Here is a 25224-nt window from a genome sequence, read left to right as displayed (position 1 = left end):
TTCGGTAAGCGGGGAATCGGTGATTAGAATCAACCCCAAATTCTTTGTATTCCAAGCCTTACCAGATCCGCTCCAACCACATATCGAGCTCACGAAAGCTAAAAGAATTGTTGTGATTACTTGATACATTATGTCAGGAGAACCTGAACTGATATATTCAAGCTACCAGCGCGCAAACTTGCTGATTAAAACTTCGGAGATTAAAGCAAAAATATATTTGAGCTGTTTTTATACGACAAATTATTTGTTAGAATCACAATACACAATGTTCGGAATAAAAAATAGCATTTTGCTTCAACAGCACACGTGATAAATTTGCGTGAAAATGAGAAAAAAAATTGGGGAATCCATGTGCCCAATTTGAACATTTATAATGGACGGTGGTTTGCTTAGGGTCTTCGGCGGTGGGTGGATGTGTACATAGATATATTAAAACGGTAAACACTACAGCAATCTTGCGTAACACATCTGGTCTCTTGACTATTAAATACTTGAAAAATACACAAATATGTAAAATGGGAAACAAGATTTCACATGAGTTCGCATTTCTCGTTAGCCTCGGAAATGATTTTTTGTGGCAGCGCAGCCGCTTTGTTCGCAGCGTCCCGCAAGATTGGGGGCAGGTTTACTGAGCAAGAAAAGTGCGTCAATGAAAGCATTAGAAAGCGTCCGCATGCCTATGATTCGTACAGTGGATAAATACAGGAGACCGCCATCGTGGTAAACTGCTATCTGGCAAGCTGTAGATTACAGTGTGTGAATTCTGTCTAAGAGGCGAATAATTTTTCTTTCAAAATGAGTGATTTTAGAACTACCAAAGACTGTGATTGTTGGTGCAGAATAAATCTTTGGTTCGTTTGCAAAAAAAACGTTTCTTCATGCATATAATTTGTCACCACAAACAAACACTTTATTGATTAGCAGAAAATCCTTACTTAGGTACACCTAGTTGGTTATCAAGGTGTCCGACTTTCGTTTTCCAGTCGCATTTTCTCAAGAACCACTTAGCTTTTCCAGACAACTCAGATAAATATATATTATGCACTAGCACGTTCTGCCCGGCTGTACAACACATTGGATGCTGATCGCATCCTGGATTCAAAATATTAATAAACAATCATTCAGCTGTAACACCCTTTCGGTGCTTAGCTCCATGGCGCCAGCACGTTCTGCCCGGCTGTACAACACATTGGATGCTGATCGCATCCTGGATTCAAAATATTAATAAACAATCATTCAGCTGTAACACCCTTTCGGTGCTTAGCTGCCATGGCGCCAGAAGGAAGCACGAGAGCTGGGATACTGCCTAGTTGCCCGAGCCTAGACAAGGGAAGATGAGATGCAGAGGTCGGGTTTGAACAGCGGACATTAAGGCAAGTAGATTCGCTCTCTAACTACTGACCCATCTGGCCCCATCCTGGACTTTACACAAGGCTAAACTGCTCATCGAAATTCGGTGGATAGAGTGCCTCATTTTGGTTAGCACAATGGCTAGCTCTAGCTATCTTACCATAACTTGTAGCGGTGGGTCCTTACCTTTTTTCAATCCCCCGACCGTTCTCCAACAATTTACGTCACCTGGATTATGTTTTCTCACTCGCTGCCATAGCAATGGCGGCAAAATTAAAATGTCTGCTTGATCCGGCGCAGTCTACTTACCAAGGAGCAAACGAGATCGATGAAAGTAGAAATTCAACACGGGCAATTAGATGGGCTACAAACTTTCCGTATTCATAAGTCGGTGTTGTAAAGGACATATCCCAATACGTTTAAATATTGCAAACTCAGCTGTGACTGCACTGCTCCAACAAGCCATTTAGACTTATGGGAGAAGCAGCTTTGACGTCATAGATTATGCCGCTAAACTTGTTGCCTATTTTATGGATGTTATCAGATTAATAATTCCAGCTCTATTTAGTCAACGTCATATCAGGGTAATCTGGCCTACTTTTCTGGGATATGGCACCAGTCAGTAAAGAACATTCAGATTTTGACTGATCGCTTGTGTTTTGTTGACGTCATTCTAGCATGATCGCCCACTAAATGTTGACACCAAGAGTAATATCAGCCCACCCAGCAGAAATTGCCAATTTTCTACATTCATGTCCTTAGATTCTACAGAGATGTTCAGCATTTTTGACCATTGTCCTTTGTTAAATCTGCCGCAAACACAAGCAATCATGATTTAGAACTTGTACGACCAACGTGCTCTAGCGTCGTGATCTATGTGAATGTTCATTGTGTGAAGTAATTAGTTGTTTCCCTATTCCTCAGGCTTATTTATTACCCTTCCGGCGACTGCTCAAATTTCAAGACTGAACTATTCAATTTTATACAAATACGACTCTATATCAACCGTTTTCCTAAAGTCGATTTGTTCACATTCATTTCTGGGCTTGTTGTTAAAAATTTGTCCCACTTTGTACTGAGCAGCATTTCCCCGTTTAATTGGTCCGAAATCACACTACCCTTTCTATGCCAACCCGTGTTGCTCACTGCCCAAGGTTCAATCCAGCCGTAAGCCTTTCTCCAATTCTCCTCAAGATTTACTGTTAATTTCTTATAGAACCACGGTCTACCTATCTATACTGTCTGCCCACGTCTAATTTAATAGCTTGTTCACTACCCAATTGCGACTACTGAACAAACGCCAGTGAAGTTCGTAGAATTCGGTTTCGCCGCAATTATTACCACCGTCCTTCGGTAAATTAGACTACACGTCGTCTGTCAGATAGGACACCTACATCGTGCGTTTAGGCCTAATAACCAATTTCTTGCTTTGGGATCACGGCCTTAGCACAGGATAGTACACTTAATTTACTACTGTATGTAATCACTTACAGAGGTGGTTTTAATTGAACAAGGGACCAGTATTTCCCAATAATCGTATTCGGCACATATGTCACCTCAGTAAAACGATTCATTTTATCCTGGTGAATTTAGGAAAGGTTTCATTACCGGCAATAATCGCTGACTTGTATCGATATAAACTTGTGAGCTAGTTTGGGGAACATTCCATTTTTTCAAGATTACGTGTTTTTTCTCGTATAAGATCAGGGTTAGGTCTACGGCATGTCACTGTCGTGGACACGCAGAAAAGGCCGGTCCCACAAAAATGCCTGCCATGGAAGGCTGCGCAGGTCACCGCACAGTTGAATTTCCCAGCCCATACGCACATAAGATATTGTTATAAAACTTGCCCTATCCTTTTATACGTAGATTGCAAATGGCATTGGCAAGATTTTTATAAAAGCATTCACTCAGCTGAATTAAGTGCTCCTAGTTACGTTTTCCTACTTTATACGAGGCGGCTCAATAGCTAGGGCGCAAACGTGTTGGCTTTGAACACAACTCTTGCATCTCGACTACTTCTGTCTAGGCTTTGGCAGGCTGGAAGTGACCCAGCCTTTGTAACTAATTCAAATGGTATGACAGCTAGTCACCGAAAGGGTGTTACAGTTGAATGCCTATTATTCACTTGAAACTTTCCCAAAACGACTAATAGCAAAGTCGGGTTTTCGAAAAAGTCTTTACAGTTTATCAAACTCCATGATCAATTCCGTAGCTGGAGATCATTTCGTAACTGCTTACGGTTTCAGACAAATTCCCCAAGTTGTCCACTTCGCTTAGTCCTGCACCCATTTTTAGTCACAAAATTCCACGTTATTTTAATACGCACTCCAATTCTTTGATCCTGTGCTTCACTAAGCCTACTGTCAAACCTAATTCATCGCGTGCTACATTTCCATCATGGTTTTTTCGTCTCTACCAACCTCGTTACAAACATTCTGTGTTTTATTTGCGATTTGTCTTCATGCTACGTATTTGTATAACCAAGCGCACAAATACACTCTCAGCTTCATTAGAAATAGCCTAACCCTAAAAAGCACGATAGAATGGTCCAAAATATGATTTCACTGATGCAGTTGAAATAAAGCATTACAATTCTACGCATCGAACACGGTCAGAGGTGAGAAAAAGTATAATATCAAGATTCTTTCAAAGGACCTTTTAGTAGTATGAAAATATACTGATTATTGTTAGAAAGAGAATTGAGCTATGTTAGCCTCATATTTCTGACACGGTCTTCTGCTCACCTATCAACGCAAACTGACGAAAAATGGGAACAACAAAAGCAAGTCCATTTTATCCTCCATCAATCATTACACAATATACCTGGTAAAGAATCCTCGTTTGGGGTTCGTTTGGGTGCAGAGAGACTGGCATCCGACGGTCGCTGTGATGAAGCTGAGGACCTACGACGTGTGCTGATGTCTGCGACATCCAAAAAGTCCTTTTTCTTTATTCCATACTACAAGGAGAAATGAAGACAGCGACAAGCCTTATTGGGATCAAGGTACATTCCAGTCACGACGTGCAGTCTCACGATAGTCATGGGAGCTTGTAGTGAGCTACACCAATCCATCAGTGATTTCAGGCTCCATGTACAAAAGACAAAAGTGCACAAATCAAACAGTTTTGTGCGTTTTTCATGATTTCTCGACAGATCATTTCCCATGAAAAGCAATGCAGAACTGCATGTTATTCTTAGAAATTTTATCTCGACATTGAAACATTTAAATATCTGGCCACTATGTGACTCGCTTACTGAATTTTCATGGATTATGCTTATTTATCGTATTTTGAAGTGCATGTGTCGCAAGCAATCTCCGGGACAACAGCTCATGCCGTTTTAAGCTCCTCGCGGCTAGCAAATGTTTCTCATTGACAGCTGTCACGTTTTTTTGCAAACTGCCACTAAATGCAGCCTCATTTCTGCGGAAAATTGTCAGTTATCGCGTATTTAACTTTTGCACCTCCTACCGTTTATTCTGAACTTTGGGATAAAAATCGGTAGACTGAATGGACTCCACAAATCTCCACATATAATGCAAGTGAACACTAGTAGACGAAACAGAAGCAATGCGAAAATGGAGCGTAGTGTATTTTTCTGAAGATCAAGTACTGTGTGAACAGGTTAGCAACTGCAAACTGTCTTCGTTGATTCGGCGGTGCTAAACATCAAAACCCCTTTTGGAAACAGTAGGCAAGGCGAACACAACTACACAGTCCACTGCTTCCCTCCAAACGGAAGGTTGGTCCACGAAGACATATACTTCCGATACGACGAAGCCTTTAAAGGCATAGCATAATGAACCGCAAACTATAACCAGTTAACGATTAGAAAACACTTGATGTCCAACAATGACGTACGACTTCGCAGTGCTAATGACGCCGTATAACTTATCCAACATCAAATGACATCACATGGAGGATGGACCTCAATGGACCTGAATGCAATACATTTGGTTTCATGTTCAAGCGGTCTACCGTGCTGAGATATTTAATTGCCTTGATAAGGTGGCCTGTATTATTTTTAGCCGGTTGTTTAAGTGACTGAGTGATACTGATCAATCAGCATGGCGAATTGAGCTGTCCTTCAAAGCCCACCGGTGGACATTTGGGCGGAATAATCGTGTTTTTATGTTACCAAGAGTGGTCGACGATTCAGATTATAAAACAACCATGATTTTAGGGTAATGTTTTTCCCGGTGATCAACCTAAACATGTGTACAACGTATTCATTCCTCTTCCACTGAATACAGTGCGGATGTTCCACTCTCCTATATGTTCTACACTAACCACATGATGGCGAGTCCTCGCGTGGCTTTCGATAGGAATTTCTATAGCTAAATTCATCGCCACACGTGGCGAAGGACGACTCAAAACAACTGCTACATCTTTCTTGAATAGGAAAAAACGCGAAGCTGACTGCTTCTCAGGTGTACATTCTCTGGTGCTGCCATTTGATCTTGTGCAGAAAGTGTCGCATCAAAGGCCTGTGATCTTCTTCTTAATTAGGAAAAGTCACTTTGAAAACCTCAAAGGATTTTTAATGTTCGGATTGTGAAACCACATTTTAACTTTGTATAATTTCTGCTTGACTGCTCGTATTGCAAGCGATATGTAGAAATTGTCGAACGTTATTATAGTGAAACACGTGTGGTACATTGGAAAATGCAGTAGCTAGCGAACTCTAATTAAACTTCCTTCTGTTGGCAACGAAAAATAAATTTGGAAATCCAAACAATGCCAAATTTGTTCTTCCTGGGATTCGGTTGTTGTTTCCAATTACCACATATTTCCTCAGGTCTGTTTTCTTAAGTTTGATTTACGAACTCAGTTGACTTCAGGCTTTTTATTGCGGATTTATGATTGTTCATTGCGCATTCTCTGCCCGTGACACAATGCGATTCGTGCACTGAGCTCACTAATAAGTGGAAATCCAAAAATTCACTTATTCTCAGCGACCACAGTAATGGCAGCTGTACGAGAATTAGCAGAAGATAACTTGATATCATTTTAAACATGGTCAGGATTGACAATTCAAGGCTTGTGCCTATACAGCCTTCTTAGTAAAGTTGACATACCCTCTCACCTTACTATTGATGCTCTGGTTAGGTTAAGGGCAGGAACTCAGATTAATTTCTACAGCTTGTGCATATTGGTGGGACCCAATAAATCCAACTGGAGGGAAAAGTTTTGTTAACTTCGCAACTATTACAAGAAAGTGTATTGTGGTTGCAGTAAGGGTGCTCCAATTTTATACGCTGTCTCATCTGGTTCAGATACCACGTCATTCCGCGAATTTTCATCAAAAAGGATTTTACCTTCAGAATATCTCGCCTTCAAAAACATTTGTATTCTACAAAATCCGTTTTCGACTTGTGGAACCAATTTCGCACGGATGTCCATCAAGAAGGCATCCTAACTTCAGACGTTATAATTCGGCACAAAATGGTCTTTTTTCCACAACCTAGCCATTTTAATCTTTTCCCACCGGTTTTTATCGAATTACTCCCGATAAATATTCTGTTAATTTGTCATTTATGTGCGCACGTACAAAAGGAGGTCTGCGTATTGACCAAAATACAAATATTTGCAGTTGCACGTGCCTAATATCACGAACATCCAGGAGCCAAACCATCACACACAATGTTGAATTTGTTACTAGGGATAGGTGTTATCTAATCTATAATCAGACACAGAATGCTTGCAAACACCTAGGTATATAAGAATTCCAGTCAGAATCCTCGGGTCGGTTCTTTTGAACAGATTGAGAGCGATATGTTGCATAATACAGAGTGTAGAGTCAAAACATAGCATGGTGGCAAAGTTTCTACTTTATGGGTAACCTTTTCCAACGACTTGTACCACCAATTAAATATTAGTCAATAGCAGCTTTATTCGTAAATGATTAAGACCATTTCAAAAAGAGAAACTGTACAAATCGCGTCTACCAAATTCCCTGTGAATATTGTCCAACCAAATACATGAGTCAAACAGCCAGGCAACTTTATGGTTGGATCACGGAGCATAAACAAGGTGAGCGTTTACCACCACTAAACCCAACCCATTTAAAAATAAAATTCGATCACTCTGCTACTGCACTCTGCGCATGTGAATCAAGCCAAAAAAATCAAAATCGCTGGTACACGTATACCCTAGTCACTATTCAACTCACAATGATCAGCCTATCCAAGCAAAGTCGAACGTGGTGATGGAGCCAGCGGACAGAGGAATCACTAAGCTTACAAAAATGGCCTCCGAAAAGTACTGAAGAATGCTGCCACATTCTGGCTTAGGCTTGCTGTACGCCTCAGCAGGCGTAGTAGCCATACGTCGCGCTCACATCTAAAAATGGCGCAACACAGCTATATAACAAACAAACAGTAGCACATTTCAGTCAGAGTACGTGGCCAACACATTCACCAAAGACGACGACCGAATGATCTCAGGAACGAACCAATCTAAAGATATGATTGTGGACCCAAATAACGGTACACTTGACTTGTATTTGACTGACTGTAGAAATACTTGAAAGAGGCTTCCCATGGCCACCGAAAGTTTGAGTTATAACATCATATTCTACTATGCTATATTGACTAATTTACCATAGTCAAGGTGTACACTTCCCGAATTCAAAGCAGTTTGCCTAATTATGCCAGATATCAAATGTATGCAAAGAAATTCAACACCCTAACGCTGTTAATAAGTGAACTGACATGCGGTTCCTAAGCAACTGATAGCGTCTTGTAGTGCAGACCTAGAAACGGCTTGGCAATTCAAGCATCGACATTATTCGAGTCTGTTGAAGAAACAATTGGACCTCCTACTTCGTCTTTATCGATCGACTTTTGTAGTCAGTGGTTGGGTTTAAATTCGATAATGACAAACGTCCCTTCTGTTCATGATAGTAATGAATTCACGAATGTGTTAGCAAATGTGCAGTCGTCTGTTTTACGGTCGTGTTTTCGGTTTTCTGTTTTTAGATATGGACTACTCTAGAAATGAACCAAGCCTCGATCTTGGGGCACTGCAGTTGAGTTATTGTACTGAAATCCTTTAACACGGAAAAATGCACAATAATCCATGTGTGTTAATCCATTTAGCTTATGTGGTCGTTGGCTTGTTCTCTGGTTTGGGGGATTTATTGCAAACGCAATCGAGGTGATATCATCAGTGCGTTGTTGGGGAGCGTAGTGGTGCGTAGCGATGGGTTAATGGTTGTGCACTACTACCACTAACACTACCCACTTCCATCTACGCTACCTGAGCTACCGACATTTTTCTCTATAGAAAATTTGGCTTATGTCTTCTGATCACATAGACTCACAGCTTTGAACGTTATTAACTCTAACCTAGGGACTACCATCTCGGAGGAACAACTCCTTTGGCAAAAGAAAAAGCAGTTCTGTGCTTAAATTTATCTGGCTTTGGCCGCATTGTAGTTTTTATACTTCTATCATTCGACCTGGAAATCTCACTCTAAGTAGGTTACAGCACTATCTTGAGGCGTGCTCAGCTTGCTTTTGCGTTGTATTCTGCTTTCTTTGAAAGTGTTCGTCGCCAATATAGAGAAGACTGAAGTGGATTGAAGAAGTGCATGGGCAGGATATTTCAGGATGCGTTACAAAGGGGGACGGATAAAGAAATAAGTTAACATCCAAAATTCCAGTCAATTTGCTTCTCATGTTTGTCTATTCATAATTTGGATCATCTGAAAAGTGCATCCATAAAACAACCGATATTTTCTAGCAGAAGCCTAGGTTGTTAACTATAAATTATTCTGGTAAAGTGCAGCTCCGTGATCCACAATGAAAGGTTATCTTTCAAAGTTACGTCGGACAGTTGCTTGGACTGGTTTTATGACGTTATTATGACGCCATCCATGACGTTTTACCATTAAACTGGGTATAGGTAGCAAAGGTATTAGTACACTTCTATGAATGTGGCATTATTCTCCAGTACTTTTCGGAGGCCATTTTTGTAAGCTTAATGATTCCTCTGTCCGCTGATAGCACTTCTAAGGGGCAATTAAGCCGCACGTTTGCCTTGATAAATCATTAATTAACGTTCACAATTAATTCCTTTAGCAGAATAACAGATAACAGGATAATAGAACTCTCCCATTCATATCGAGCCGTAATTTCCCTGTCAGGACCATGCATGACATGCACAAACCTATAGCTGTTTTCCCCTAACAATATAGAATTTTTAGCATGTTGAAGGTTAGAATAGGGATTGAGTTCCGTGCTAATAATCGCTTTTTCTTCTCAGTTTGAGCAGCATAAATCTTGGGTTTCCTTTCTAATTTGGCATAAAAACAGGCATACTAAGTGCCTAGGTCATTATTGCCTGCAAAGTTTCAGCAGAGTAACTAACTACTTCAGGGAATAGTTCCTTCAAATTACGCACCATCTCGAGCTATATTTAAGCATGTAATATCTTTGCATTTCTTAAATAGTTTCGGATGGCTATTTCTAATACATTGTTCGGTATTTCTAAATTATCTGATACATAGGACAGCTGCGCTATATGTCATTCACTAGGCAGTACGGAGTCTTCGTAGGGCCTTCAAACCAATATGACCTGTCATGCGGCATGACCCTCATTGAAAAGCATTCATTGTCCAATATTTTGAAAATTCGTTCAACCTTGGTTAGCCTAATCAACACCCACACGTCAGAGCTATTCAGCTCATTTTCCAAGGAATTTTATCAGCAGGTCATATTCAAAAACATTGATTTGCAAGGCAAGCATTCTGATCCCTTCGCTAAAATAATTTTCTGTTCAAGGCAGACGACATGGACCGTTAAGTTACTAGAAAACGCTTATGGATGTTTTCTTAACGAATCTCGTTTGGCTTATTTTTATCTACCTCAGATGCACAGGCACGTTATCCAGTCCAACAGTACCATACAAGTAATCCATGGGGTTAACTAACCTTATCACGTATCGTTTGCCGAAGAACTTCACGTTCCTCTTCCATATTTTCAAATTTTTCCCGACGTTTCTCTTCTGCAGCTGCCAATTGAGCTTCCAATTCCTCTTCGCATGCTTGCTTTGTGGTGACATCCTTGGTGACATCTAAACGTTTACGTGACCATGTCAGTAACGTACCAGGAAATCACTAACAGACATGTTATATCACATAATTAAACATCCCTTATTGAGTGCGCTTTTTGGTAGTGAATTATGACACTCTGCGTTAATCGTCTATGAAAAAATTGTAAAGATGAATGATCCTGAACAGCGAAAACAATTTTGGTCCCGAAATGTGGATGCAACTACTTAATTGATATACACGGCATATAGAGTACCCTACACAGTGTTGATTATAAGTGGAGAAATAACATGAAGGAAACTACTCACAAGGCTGCTAAAAATTCTTCGACAGCCCACAGCTGGTTTCGCCCTCCTTGGTGCTCATCAGGTAGGCACGGTCCCCGAGTTTCCGTCAACCCTATGTTTTACTTGAATCCAAATTGCACTTATTGGGATAAATAAACAGATTTGCAGATCAAGTTGTTTTTTTTACGGAAAACTCAAGTGAATCTCTCGTTCATGATGTTCTCAAACTGCATGTGCTGCACAAAGGCTGCCTCATGTTTCATTTGGTAATCTATTCGAAATATCACAGTATATTTGCATAAAGAAAGCTACTCACACTTTTGCTGGAAACTGTTTGACAGTCCAATTTGGGTCCAAGTAGGATATAAGGTTGTCGGTAACTCGGAAACTGTGCCTATCGATGGGCCCCAAGAAGCGTAAAACCGGTCGTGGACTGTCTAAGAGTTTTCAGCAACCCTGTGGGTAGTTTCCTTTATGAAAACATACCGCGGTATTTTGAATATCGTACTAAATGAAACATCAGGCGCCCTTTATGCACCATATTCAGTTAAAAAGCATCATATACCAGAGATCTTGAGTCTCCCGTTAAAACCCAATTGATTTGCGATTGAATTTATTTGTCATAGGGGGGAATGACACTTTTATTAGTCATCTTTCCGCGCTTATCTAATTTTCCAAATGAAATACAAAAGTGAGGTCATACATATTTCGGAATTGAAAAGTTGCGCACAATACTGTGTTAATTTACATTTTGATCATCGCGACAGGCATCCTACAAGACTAAAAATTATGACCCAAAAGCAACGGGTTTTTAATACCGTCTTCTATGACACTAGGATCCAATCAAAATGATACATGACTACGTTAAATTAGGAATAGCTTGTGCAGAAGTGTTGGGAGGAGTATTGTCGTTGAGAAACGTCACCTGGGATAATGAATGTCATGATAATGAATGATGACACAATGAAACCTAGCGTAGGCAGCAATGAGTTTTTAGTGATGAAAGCTTGATTTAAGTAGTTTGGCTGAACTCAGTTTGTAGTTAGCCACTTGACGTAAAAGAATTTACTATCTAATATAGCTCTGTTGCGCTTCATGCGATTGTCAAAATATTCACCGTAAGCATCACCGAATAAGCACTTTCCCCAATAGCTAAATTTAGGGGCGATATGTGCTCCAACCTTGTGGGCACATGTTTATTACATATTCAGAGCCATTCAGGTGTATTTCACCTGTAATCAGCGTGATATTTCGTACACAAGTCAGTGTTTAAAGAATGCCCACACACCACCAGTCGATAGATGCTGTACGAAATGAATATGCCCGAACAAGGAAGCAAACGGAAAGGAAAAGAGGCAGACAGCTTATCAAGCTCAATAAATCAAAGTACGTTATATTTTGTCAAGTCAATATGACCGTTCTTCCGAACTAGAACAGCTTCCCAAGGTACCTGAGGCTGCCCGTATGCACCGATGAGAAAAGTTCTGTCTGGTTGAATGTATCTAAATCATTTAGCTACAACAATTGAAGTAGAGTAAAATACATTGGCCGGTGCACTAAAGTTTTAAATGTTATTTTTAGAGTTTAAAACATGAACTTAACCCGCCAGCTACTCACTTATCACAAGGAAGTAAACTTTAAGAATATCTGGGGACTCTGTATTTGACTCCATGGACTGCCTCCGTATAGTTTTACCCAACTAATTTTGAGACTTAGCAGTTCTTCACTTGTAGACTGTGTTACATTCACTTTACAAATGTAATTCATCTGGGGCCGAGGCTAGCAGTTATAGGATATGATTTATCTGTTTACTGGTTAATCGTGGCCCCTTTTCAGCTGACGCCAGGGCTTTGGTGTGGCTTATCAGAAGTTCGCTACATCAACTCGGGCAATGGCGAAATCGTCTCCCTGTTTCATCCACTTAGATAGTTTGAGAGAGGAATCAGAGTATTTTATGTTCAGGAAGGCATATTACTGGTTTTTTCCTAGTTTCTTTTATTCGAGTAGCGCAAATCGTATGCGTTCTAGACGCTAACAACGGTAACAACGCAGTGGTGAGACATTTTGCTTGTTTCACGAGTTCTTCAATGGTAGTGTTGACACGGTGACAGCTCGAAAGCTGTGAGAACGTTCTTCGGAGGTGTGTCCAGAGAACAGGATCTCTACAGCGATTCTGTTACAATAGAACTGTTCTATCAGCGACTAGTTTTTTTTACTTTCCTTACAAAGGCAGCTAAAGTGCTACATTGTTGTAGAATATTTCGACGTTATGTTTGACAAGCATTGAGACAACAGTAACGGAATATAACTTATTTGGTTTGCCTATCGTTAGATTTCTCTTCAAATTTACAGTGAAATTTAGTACGTTTCCATACTGAAATATTTAAATTTTAGTCATGTCAAAATTATACTTGGTCAATGAAGCAATAAGTCGATTCATTTGTTATTGCAAACAGCTATTAGTACAGGCTGTTTACTTGAAAAATTGCGAAAAACTTGTGGTCTCTTTTGATGAAAATCGGATAAGAGCACCGACATTGTCCTACCTGATACAGATTACTTTGAAAACTTGGAAGTTCTGAGCAAAGTGTGCATTCAATTGAAAAATCGACAAGGAAGACAAAATGCTTCAGACACAAAAGTCATATCCAAAGTATTCCAATAAAAAAGACACAACCCAACTTGACCAAAATCCACAACTCAATGGTGTCACAAAGTTTGCTCTTGGATAAAAAAATTATGTAATTACCATCAAGAGAAAAAACATGTTCCTTTTAGATACGCGCACCCGCTATTCTTTAAAAGAAATCACTCAATGATTGTATCATGGTCGTTGGTTTCTTTGCTGAGCCGGGCAATTTGATTGTAAACGTTTCATCACCAATCGACGTGACATCATCAGTGCGTTGTTAGGGGGCGTCGTGGTGCGTAATGATGGGTTGATGGTTGTGATTGCATCATTTAATCTCAATCGCTACTGATGCTTCCACTGGCGGTCTAAAACCTCTGCTATACTTTAAGCACACAAAGCATGCTGATTCTATCTGACGATGAGATCTGCCGCCTTAAATTTTCTATCATGACCAAACACACTACTGTCTTATTGTCAAAACTCTAGAGTGCCGACTTGAGTCCTGACACAAAATCATGTGGCTTCTTCCAGCTACACGCCATTGAAATATTCAGGGGCGAACAGCACCCCTGACAGCTTTCAGTGAAACATGATCGTAGAAGTGAGAGAAGAGGAAGGGTTTACGTCCAAAACCCTCAATATATTAAAAAATAGAACAAAGAATTTTCGTCGGAGGAACACTAAATGATCAATACAAATGTTTTTTAACGACTTTCATGTCATACCGCGAGCGTCTACACTAATAATAAGTTTAATGAACGATTCACAGAAAATTTACGCCGGGGCATGTTAGTAGAAGGGATAATATTCTTGCGTGAGGTTTATAAATAACGACAAATTACGAATACTATTAGCCGAAACGTTGCGGCGAACAGTCAAGGCACACCAAGCAGATCAAAGGGAGTTCGAATATAGGTTATTCCTAGTTGAACGTGACCACTTTGCCTAAAAGTGATGTGAATGTTTCTGTCCCTTGAACTAGAACTGAAACACCGCCTAACACCTTTTCTCGTACCTCGCCAAATGTTTTGTATTTTGTCCCTTTTTCACTCCTGTAAAACAAAAGACAACGACCATATAACTCGCTCTCCTCTAGAAATGCTATCTCATGTCTTTTTGCCATTCTATCACTACCATTTAAAAGCCTAACTTCTTAATATTATCAATCGCAGTTTGTCGATCAGCTTGCGTACTGTGCGAAAGTTAATAATCCTATAGCAGGAAACTGAAGAAAAGTGCATAAGCTATATATATGTGATAAACATACGGTTAACTGGCTCAGACGTTCTGTTTAAATAAATTACAGATGCCCTGATAGTAGGTTACTCCTCGACCTTTTGTTTGTCACCGCTTATGATTTATAGACTGAAGACGAATAAGGGATGCCAGGAGTTTCGTGTGCCCATCTGACGTTTTGGAGCACACGTGCTGTCCGTTATGCCTATGCTGTTGCCAAACTAATAAGTAGTGTTGGGTGACTTAAACCTTTGCATTTGTGGAAGGATGCTTATCCTCATCGACGATCGAAAAATCTTTTGGTTTCGTAACATACTGAGGGCCAACGGAACGCGCTTCCGCTTAGTTGTTGGCTGCTCTTGAGGGAAAACCTGGCCGATTCTAGTCGCTATGCCCGTTTTAAAAGATCCAACACAGGTTCCCACATCTTCACTATTCACTACTGCATATGCGATAGCCACGACAGAAAGTATTTTTGGATAAAACGCCAATGTACCTGGAAGTCATAATTCAGTATATTGACAGCAGACGACTAAAATGTTCAATTTATCACCTAAACTGTGCCGCTGCTGTTGAAAAGCTTTGGAACATATAGTACATCTACCCTAAATCCACCAACGGAACACAAACCACACTGTGGCTCTTGTTAATTTCTTCATGTGAACCGACTTCCGCTATTTAAAGTACATGTGCTGACGTCAAACGCGACGCCACATCACGACGCATTAACGACAACACATCTTTTGTGATCTGGTCTGAGTGGTTTCTTGTTAATGTGCCGTATACCACATGTGTAGAGCTATCGAATGAAAAATGTCTTGCGGTTTCAATGGGACTGAAAGTAACGAAGCCAGAAAACAAGAGAATATGACGTACAAAAGCTTAATGTGTCCAGTGTTTCCACTGCCAACAATTGTTTTTTTTGTGAAGGATACGGTGGTTCCTTTGTTGTCAGACCGCTGGCAATCGGTCTCTTTGTAACTGGACTGTATGCGTGCAACCATTTACCCACTATTGCAGAACAGGGGGATGAATTATCCTTTTTTCCTATAAATCTTTACCCAACTATAACCATCAAAATAATGGACGGTTGTTTTGTTCTCTCTCACAATGATCGCCATTGTGACAGCATAGTACCAAACAATAAGACAATGGATTTCTCAAACAAAGCCAATAAAAACGCTTAGTTTACCGATAGTTTATAGTGCCGGGAGTAAATGTACACGGAAGCACTTAATTTGTAAACTTCATTTTCACCATTTTAGCTATTGGATCTGGATTCTGCTAGATGCTTCGTTGATCCTAAATTCAAACCGGAGTTCGCGCGTTGCTAGCATGCTTTTCAATTCGAATGACATTCACTAATCTTCTGTTTACTTGGTTAGCGTCTGATCTTGATCCAGCCATTGATATCAACTAGTTATTTAGTGACAATGGCACGGCATGCTATTGATATTGGGCATAGGATAGATTTAGAAAATGTGGACATCCTGAGACCGGATTTAAGATTCACACCACAGCGACTGGTGGCCGAGGCGGTGGAAATCGCCAAGCATCCCAGTGTGAATAGAATAGAGGGGATAGAACTTGCAAACGTGTGGAGAGCGATCTTAGATCAGCCGGGATGACACGACGCGGTGTGCAGTTATAAGCAAAATGATCTGGGTCTAAAAGTACAAAATCCAATTAGAGTAACATCCAATTAACCACATTGCCTCATCCCTAAACGAATTGTTCCAGCATCCTTGGACGAACACAGGTGAACGAAATCTGTGAACGACCCCAAGAGGAATTTTCCATTAAGGTGTTCTAGACTGAAAAAACTAGGACGAAAAATCCGAGTTTATCATAAGGACGGATCCCCCCTAACCAATCTATCGTAAATCTTACTCATCCCTACTAATCAACAAACAGGAACATCAGATTGAACACCCAGCACTGATCAAGTCACTAGTCATAAGGAATCTCACGGACTGGTTCCCTAACTGCTTTAAAACCCAATCAAACTACTTACTCACTCACTTGGCCTGACGAAGCTTTTGTGTCAAAAGCGAAACGTACCTCAGCAATAAATCCACCGATTGTTTACCAAACCTCTCTGAACCAGTAATTTAGTGCTTACTTGGGTAATGTTGTGGGAGAGTGATGTTGAAAAACAATTTTGACATGAATCAAGATTATTTCCTAGCTAAACTGAACCAGAAAGAAGTCAATGGTTAGATTCTGTCCCATGAATATAATTTACACCATTCGGCATGGTCTAAAAAATCCACCTTTATTGCTAATTCGGTTGTGTGGTTCAACAGGCGTTATCCAAAAAAAGCAAGTCAAGTTCTTCATCGCGTTGTGTCTTCAGTATATAATCTATAGGAGACAAACAACGGAATCAAAGCAACTCAGAGACGGATGAAGGCTTTCACTTTTGGTCGTCTGAAAAACGGCGCAACTTTAGTTATATTTGAAAAAAAAGAATGAGATCCATGCCGACCAGAACGGGTCTTAAAAACAAATCCGCTTAAGAAACGCAAACTGATTTTTCGCGTAACTGAAATTACACATCAACCCATGCATCAGTTTCTAATTCCGTTTGATAACTTATCATCACGTTTTCTCTCTTGTAAATTAGTTGCGGTTTGAGTGCTAAAGTTCACCCTAACTGCGCCCTATGGCTATTAGTTTTTTTTTTTAAGAATGAGTCTGTTGAAATTTATTCATAGAAGAATCCAGTATGCATATTTCAAAAGCCGTAAAAATGAGAACTTCACTGAGACGCAACTCCGTCTGTTTCATACCTGAAGTTAATGAGTCAAACCATCCATAGGTACTGATGCGTAAAGCTCAAAGAAGCAAATCGGAAGTGGGTGCTACTTAAGCGAACAGTGGGATTAGTTTAAAAAAAACCTGAGTCTAAGTAGGTCAGGTATATTTTCCGAATATGTACAAATGAAAGTGAGTTGTCTCCAATGCCACTAACTTAGCGAACTAGCAAACAGGAAAATTGATAATCCGGCGATCACTTGGTTGTATCAGATAACGAAAGTAATGTGGCTGGATGAAATCTGTTTAAAGTTACTGGGAAAACAGAACGTATTTCAGAGTAAACAAACAATTGTATATGCAGTCTGCTATCAAAGTGTTGTACTTATGTGATATTGCCTCGTACGATATTTTTGGCAACTATAGGTTACCCTTGCCATATTGAAAGCTAAATAAATACTTGTTTTAGAAGGGCTTGCTAGACCTACGCCTTCTGTTCTACTGCCCCTGAGATGCATGGCAATTTACACCACTTCGAGAATCGGTCTCTGTAGCGTGGACCGTAGTCTTCGTCTCAAAGACTCAACATCTAAATATATTTTGTCCCGTTATAGCATTAGTCAAGGGTTGAAAGATGACCGGTATTTCGGGGGGTAGAATCACAAAAAGTATCACTTATTGTTAAACCAGTAATCAAGAACCTTGTAAGCACTGTCTGAAACGCGATCTTTTGACAAGATCCGTAAGAAACTGGATCTCGCCACCCATTTAACCTAAAGCTAATGAGTCTACCTGAATGGAATCCGTATAAAAGTATCTACCTCTGCTTAAATCTTAGAATACCAAAACGACTGATGAATTCGTCATCGAGTCCTATTCCAAAGAAATTTAGATTACGGTAGAATATTTTGTGGTTCCGTACTACTGTATACTTAACTTGATCCTCGCCTATTCTGTTTGGTTAACGTGATAGTATAATATATAACACTAAAACTGAAACTGCTACACCGAAATTTGCATCATTCATCTGCTCCAACTGTAGGATAACGGAGTCTATGACATTTGATATGCTGTCTAATTCCATTTCCTCTTCTTTTGGCAATTCGTTAACGTTTACTACCAAAGGGAACGTTGATACTGTCCAAATGGACTGGCTAATTTCTCCAAGGAAGTATTTGATATTAACTTCAAGTTTTCTCCTCCATATGGGGTAAATTTAACTGCACGTAGCAGCACCAGCAGAAATATTACAGTTTTTGCCGAGCAACTTACATACTAGCAACCTTTAAGTACTCAAATACGACTTGGTTGCACTAACCTGAAAGAGATGTTTCGAAGACCAAATAAAAGCACTTACCATCATATCTATTTAGAGCCAATCAAGAAATCAACTGACATATATCAAACTTTAGTGCCCCAAACTCACGTGCTAGTCGCAAAAGAAGTATTTTTTTATTCGCCTCTTTTAGCTACTCTGATTTAATTCATGATTTCTGAAGTGATAACCTGGTAAAGGGATCCAGATTCTGGACGATTTGTGAATAGGATAACGAAAGGAGGTCAGAATTTACAGTTACCATTTTCTTTTGGTAGGTAACAACATGTCCGTTAACCTGGTCCAGTGTCTGACTGGCTGACTTTGCCCGCACAGTTTCGAATGAAAAAGCACTTTTTCTCATGATTGATAAAAAGAATGTTTGCGCAAAACCAGGAGAATAAGAAAGCTAATAAATATTTCTTATTAACTCGTCAATATCATGGCTGACAGCCGGGGGGGTGGGTTTATAGCATCAATTAAAGCCACATTCATCCTGTGATGAGGCAAAAGGGAGTCCTTCCTTAGCACTGATGACGCAATGATTGAATTTATTGGCTTCTATTTCCTCAGCATTCTTCATACTTTTAGAGAAAACTGTTTTATAAATAACGCTGCCCTTGTTACTGATACTGAATGGCTTCGACTGCATCGAGTGTAATCACTGAATGTTTACCTTCACAGCTTTTAATTCGCACACTTTGTTTAAAACTCACATCTACCACTTTCGTTTGCAGTTTTCCTCTTGTCCTGGAGCAATTGCTCCGGTGAGTACATCAGTGAACTCGATTGTCAATCTTGTTTGAGCTCATCACTAGTACGTATCAATGGCCGTCCCGGGGATTGGTAGCTGGATGTGTAACACGAAAAGCGGGTGTGTTACGACTATCTGCAAGTGCATCTTGAGCTGATCTGAATTATCACATCTGAATAGACGATGACGTCCAAACGTGATGGACGTAAGTGGTCTGCTTGACGCCTTGAACGACTACCGATAAATTGCCCTGGTTTTGTCGATCGAATGACCTGCTTATCAGGTGATTCCAGTCGCTCATTAACGCTTGAAACCACTAGATAATTGTTGATTGGTTGTAGTCGGTTGCAGATTTGTTGACCTAATTAACATGATATGAGGCAAGTTAGGCAGGGAATCAACAGAACAGGACTGAAATCACCACATAAAATGTGCTATATTTTTGTGCGATTGCTCAAAGTTTGTGTTCAGTTACCTTGGCTTGATCGCCCGTTTGTTCATTCGGTTATGGTGAAAAACACCTGACTGTAGGCAAAGATGATTCTCACAGTGACAGTACAAATGAATGTGGCGAGCTTATGGTCAGCGCTTAGCACAAATATGTTTCAACTATGTGACCTTACTCGTTTTCTAAAATGCGTTTTGCTGACAACATTCTTCAGGATATGGATGAAATATGAGTATTTGTCGTTTGTTTTATCCGCCAGAATAGCTCACGAAGCGAATTTCGGTCAGTTTGTTGAAATTCAGTTTTCTTACGAAAACTAGGAGGCTGTGCAGAAACTGTGAAGTCGTTGTTTAATCAGACATGTGGTTACTACGACCAGCTAAACGTTCTTCAAAGACTATGGCCTGCTGATTACTCGAGTGGTCTGAGCAGCTGAGTTCGTACACTTAACTGCCACCCATTCAAATCGTCTAATTGTACAACCGATGACGAATGCGTTCATTATGTCCGACTACTATTTTTCTCGATCATTCCCAGGTGACTGAAATCAAAAGATTCTTTGTAGAACATCAAAAGCTTTATAAATGATGTCGCTGATTCGCCGTTAAATTATTCTGTGGTTAGTTTTAAGACGAATTCGCCTGTGATTAGTGTTTGCGCGATTTTTGGACTAACCATCTTATTTTTCTCACTTTGGAATAGAAAGGATAAAGAGATTGGTGCCAAAAAAGTGAGTGATTCACCGTGAACGGTTAATTTTGCTTACTTATTGAAGGCATGTGCGAGTAAAGGGGCTTGCTCGCAACGGTACTTGTTGCAAAGTTACCTAAAAAGACAGACAATTCTTGGAGTTGTGAGCACTGATCGATCGAAGTAGCTTTCTCTACCGTTACGCTGTATACCCCAAGGAGAGCCATGAGTTATTCCCAAAGTATGTTAGTACTAAGCATAGACGAGCCCACTCTCCTTGAGATTGAAGGAACACAGGTGATCACTTGTGAACAATTTTCGGAGTGGTATGGCCAGGAAACCACTGTTCAGACTAGTATAAATTTTTCTGTTTGGTAGGTCGGCCGGTATATTGCTCCTGAACGGAATGCTCTATCACGCACAAAATATGTTAGTATACTCATTCTCTTGACACTATGGCGAAATACATTGGAAGTACGATTAGGCGGCTTGGTTATAGAATGAGGAAACACAACCCATCCTAGCTAGCTTCAGAAACCAGGATAACGATGACCAGTTCACTGTGCATCTAGCGGACACGGCGCACAACAAAATACACAGTCAAAGCTTTAGTAGTGTTTATAAGTTGCCTCCTAATCGAGTCATATTGGTATGTGCTCAGGTTAATCCGATTCCCCTAAATATACACTGTGTCGAACACAACCACAGCACTGCCTGCACTAACAAACTCAGATCATCCTATTGGTGACTAGTTGTTCCTTGATAGGTAGCCGAAACTGTCTACCACTCGACTCACGCTTTTATTTCAGGTCCACTCTGATGGTAAATTTGGTCCACTTTGTAAAGAACCTGTCCGGAAATCGCGATGTCTATATTTATGGTGCACTAAATACCAGTGATGGTTACGTCTCTTTTACAGTTTTGTTCATACTATGAAGAGTGCACTGATATAATTTTCTTTTCGGCATATAGAATTAAATAATTTTCACTTTCAATGAGGTATATTAATAAAGGTGTGTTCATAAAGCCCCAACTTTCACGAATTTCAAAAATACGTTGGTATTCATATATTTTAGCGTACAACCGGAACTTAGTGTGCTGTACGGCTGCATCGATTTACTAATCTCTAATTTCCGAACAGTCGAATTTGAAGACATCCAGTAAACGAAAATTCAACCAGTCTCTATTTGCTGACCCACCTAATCCACCATCACCAAAAAGAGAATACTAGTCGAGGAAATATATTATATACTCGTCAATTCATTGCGTGCACCGAAAGGAGGGATCGGCCAAATTTACTGCATCTATCTACTTGTTAGATTATTCATCATTAGACATCGGTGTTTACGCTTCTCAGTGATCACCTTCATCTTCATAATCAAATTGGTGTGTCCTCCAGGTTGCCATGAAAAAAATAGATAATCAGTTATCGTGACCAAATAGGAAGTAACCCTTAAGGCTAATCCAATCATGGGCTATTTCGCTGATAGTTTTTCACCAGGAAATAAGGTCGAGTATTGTAAGCCATCAGTGTACGCAATAATCTAAGCGTGACAATTTCATCCCCAAAACGTGTGATGGAATACAACCATATTAGCTATAGTAATACCAGAAAATTTGAAAAATACGCAGTTTAAAACGCGTAATTGATACAAAATAATTATTGGTCACTCGGTACTTACGGATTGCAAACAATATTACTCAAATAAAGCTCCATGCACTAATGTGCACAAAATTTAACCACTTCACTCTCGTTTTTGTTGTGAGAGGATAAAACGGTTTTTCGTGCTCAGATGCTTGTGCTCGTTTAGAAGGCCTCCAAAAGATGCACTCAAAAAGACTACATAAGACTGGTAACAGCACACTGCGGTCTCTGAGATTTTACTAATAAGAATTAGATGGGGATTTGCTCGCGGAGCAAAATCCGGTCATTACTGGCAATGTAGTTTTTGTTCACATGAAAACTCTTGACCTCTCCACGAAGGTATCTCTTGTGACGAATAGGTCTTTGGCAAGCAGAAAAAGTGTAAATGTGTCCGAAAATGCGGATATGGTCTAGCCACTGTGTTAACAAAAACCCTAATTCACTTTTCATTGGTACATGTAAAATAAGTCTTCACTTTAAAACGTTTAAGAAGATAACGGTCATTAGGTGCATATAAAACTTCTCATCTGTTACTGCAACATTATACGGTATCATTGAGACTCTCCGTCTTTGCTAGATCTGCTTGGTGGTACATTGAGAAATAGTAGTTAGCTTTCTTCTACATATCCTATCAGAAACTATACGCCAACACATCGTGTAATAGTCTCCTTGTAAAAGAAGATAACGAATTAGTCCTGACAGATGGGCGACAGCAATTTTGTCCGAGAGGACACTGGGTGCCAGCACTATTTTGACATGATAGTTAATCCACTTGCCACGGTAGTGAAATATATATTCACGTGACAGAACCCCAGAACACATCTCCCCTCAACTAGAGGACCACCGTGATTTACTTCCGCTTATGGCACCCATGTGTCGATGGTTAAAAGAAGCCATGCTTACTGAGAGGGAAGAGTTGGCCATTTGTTTCTCAACAACGAGCAATTTTTTTCTATGTCGTCCTGAGAAGCAAGTAACTTGTGAAACACCATTTGACACAGCGTGACGGTATCAGTGAAAACTGCACCAAACCGTACTTGTTAAATGTGCAGTCGCTGATAAGTGAACTAAACGGTAGGGTTACTACAATCAAGTACGACTATTTAAAAGGTGTACTGCACCAAAACATAAGAGATACTGGCAAATTAGGTTACAAAGTGATTGTTCCAGTTTTTCAGGTCAAGGGATAGGTTGCATTATACATGCTCTGGATCCCTTTGAAAACGCACCACTGACTTGTCCGTACTAAAAAAGTTAGTGGTCTACTGTTGCCTGATTGTTTGTATATTTTTGTCTTCTGACTGCACTTAAAAATTAAATGGTTCTTTTGGAAAGGTGTTCATGAGATATAAGTAAAACGACTCCTCTGAATGTTTCAACATCTCAGTAAAATATTTTGAAAACTTAGGAGGAGGTATAGCGACTGAAACATGAGGCGGCCTGGTGCAGCACATTCAGTTGCCTGAGAACATCATAAACGAGAGATCCAGCTGGGTTCCAGGTGAGTCTCTCGAAAGAACCTAATTAGTTTGCAGATGAGTGTATATTCGCTAATTTCGTGCAATTTAGTTTCAAGTAGAACATAAGGTTTACGGAAACCCGGGGACGCGCCTACCTGATGAGCCCCAAGAAGGGCGAAACCGGTCGTGGGCTGTCGATGGATTTTCAGCAACCTTATGAGCAGTAAGTTACAGGTATAGCTTTCCATTTACTTATTGATAACTTTGTCACAGTGTGCGTCCCATCACTCAGCAAAACCTGTTTCGGGTGCGTCAGTTGACAATAAGGTTTTTATTCATAGTCTGCGAGTAGATCTGGGGAGCTGCTTTGGAAAAAGCGAAGTAATGCTGCATTCGTATGTGATATAGACGTGTGGAACATGGGGAAATTTCTCGCATTAATTTGGTTTCTCCAGTCTCAACAACAACATGACTGCCAACAAGCTCCCTGAAATATTACCCTCATGCTTTTCTTACGCAAGTGTGGCATTTGTCATTACAAAACATCTTTTGAATAAATATTTACAATTAACTTACTTTTCACAGCATCCAAAGGCTTGCTTACGAGAGATTTCGCGATGTAGTTTGCCATTTTGCTTGGCTTGTAAGCAGAATAGCCCAGATTCTATATCGGCAGTTCGGAAGAGTGCAATTCCGAATAATCCAACTAGTTAGAATTCGTAGTTGAGCACTCTAAAACTTATTCGTAATGGTCATTTTTTCTGGACTTGGGATTAGGAGTTAGAGTAGCGTGCAGAGTAGGTACTTTTACTTTACTCCTTTGTGTTTTTGGCCAATCAGAATACAGAGCTCTTAAGGAACTAGTGGAGTTCTGGTTGGGCGATTAGTGTCTGGTTGACAGCCATGAACGAAAGGCTACAGAAAGTGATACGGACAGCTAAAAAAACATCTTGGTTACGTACTCAACATTGTGCTCCCTTTTTGGGTATATGACGTCATTTCAAATTTCCTCAAAAAATCAGGCACATACTAACTAGTTTTCCTATGTTTGCACATTGTTCAGTAAGCACTCGCCTACAGAAAAACTTCCATTGCCCCTGAAATAAAAATAGAAATACAACCACTGGTAAATGTTTTATTACTCTCGCACCCGAGTAAACATTCGAGCGAGATTATTCACTATTTTAAATGTACATAGTAGCCTTGCGTTCCTGTATATCGTACTGCTCTTTAAAAAAATTAGAATGATTTATGAAGACTATCTATGCAAATATTTTAACCCTAATTATTACGGCCGTCATGATTCGAATTCTTTGAGGCAGAATAGCTAAACTGAATTGTGTTTTTACTACTGCGACTCAGATTTTGTTGAACTTTTATTCTTTACACTTTAACTTAGACGCGCTCTGACCGGACCTTGATGCCGAGGTTGTTGCTCTTTCTTTCCTTGAGTTATCGAATGCCTCGCTTTTCTCACACAACTCTGGGAAAACTATCTTTGAGTGAAATCTTCTAGGTTTTCTGCTTACCACTCGCATTACAGTCTTTATACTGGCAACCTTTTCCATTCGGTAAGACAAACATTTTTTATT

General features: G+C 40.0%; 1 protein-coding gene across 1 annotated transcript; it reads right to left on the bottom strand.

The window, feature by feature from the left end:
- Positions 1-270: 270 nt before the first annotated feature.
- On the bottom strand, positions 271-24371 carry T265_07184 (hypothetical protein; the record flags this gene model as incomplete). Its single annotated transcript, XM_009172635.1, has 4 exons — positions 271-628; positions 4177-4312; positions 10289-10431; positions 24209-24371. 4 exons carry the CDS (start codon positions 24261-24263, stop codon positions 531-533), a joined length of 432 nt encoding a protein of 143 aa, XP_009170899.1.
- Between the last annotated feature and the right edge of the window lie 853 nt (positions 24372-25224).

The sequence above is a fragment of the Opisthorchis viverrini genome, assembly GCF_000715545.1.
Source record: "Opisthorchis viverrini unplaced genomic scaffold opera_v5_160, whole genome shotgun sequence".
Classification (NCBI taxonomy): Eukaryota; Metazoa; Platyhelminthes; class Trematoda; order Opisthorchiida; family Opisthorchiidae; genus Opisthorchis; species Opisthorchis viverrini.
The sequence above is the reverse complement of the archived record's forward strand: the minus strand, read 5'-3'. Positions and strand labels throughout refer to the sequence as shown.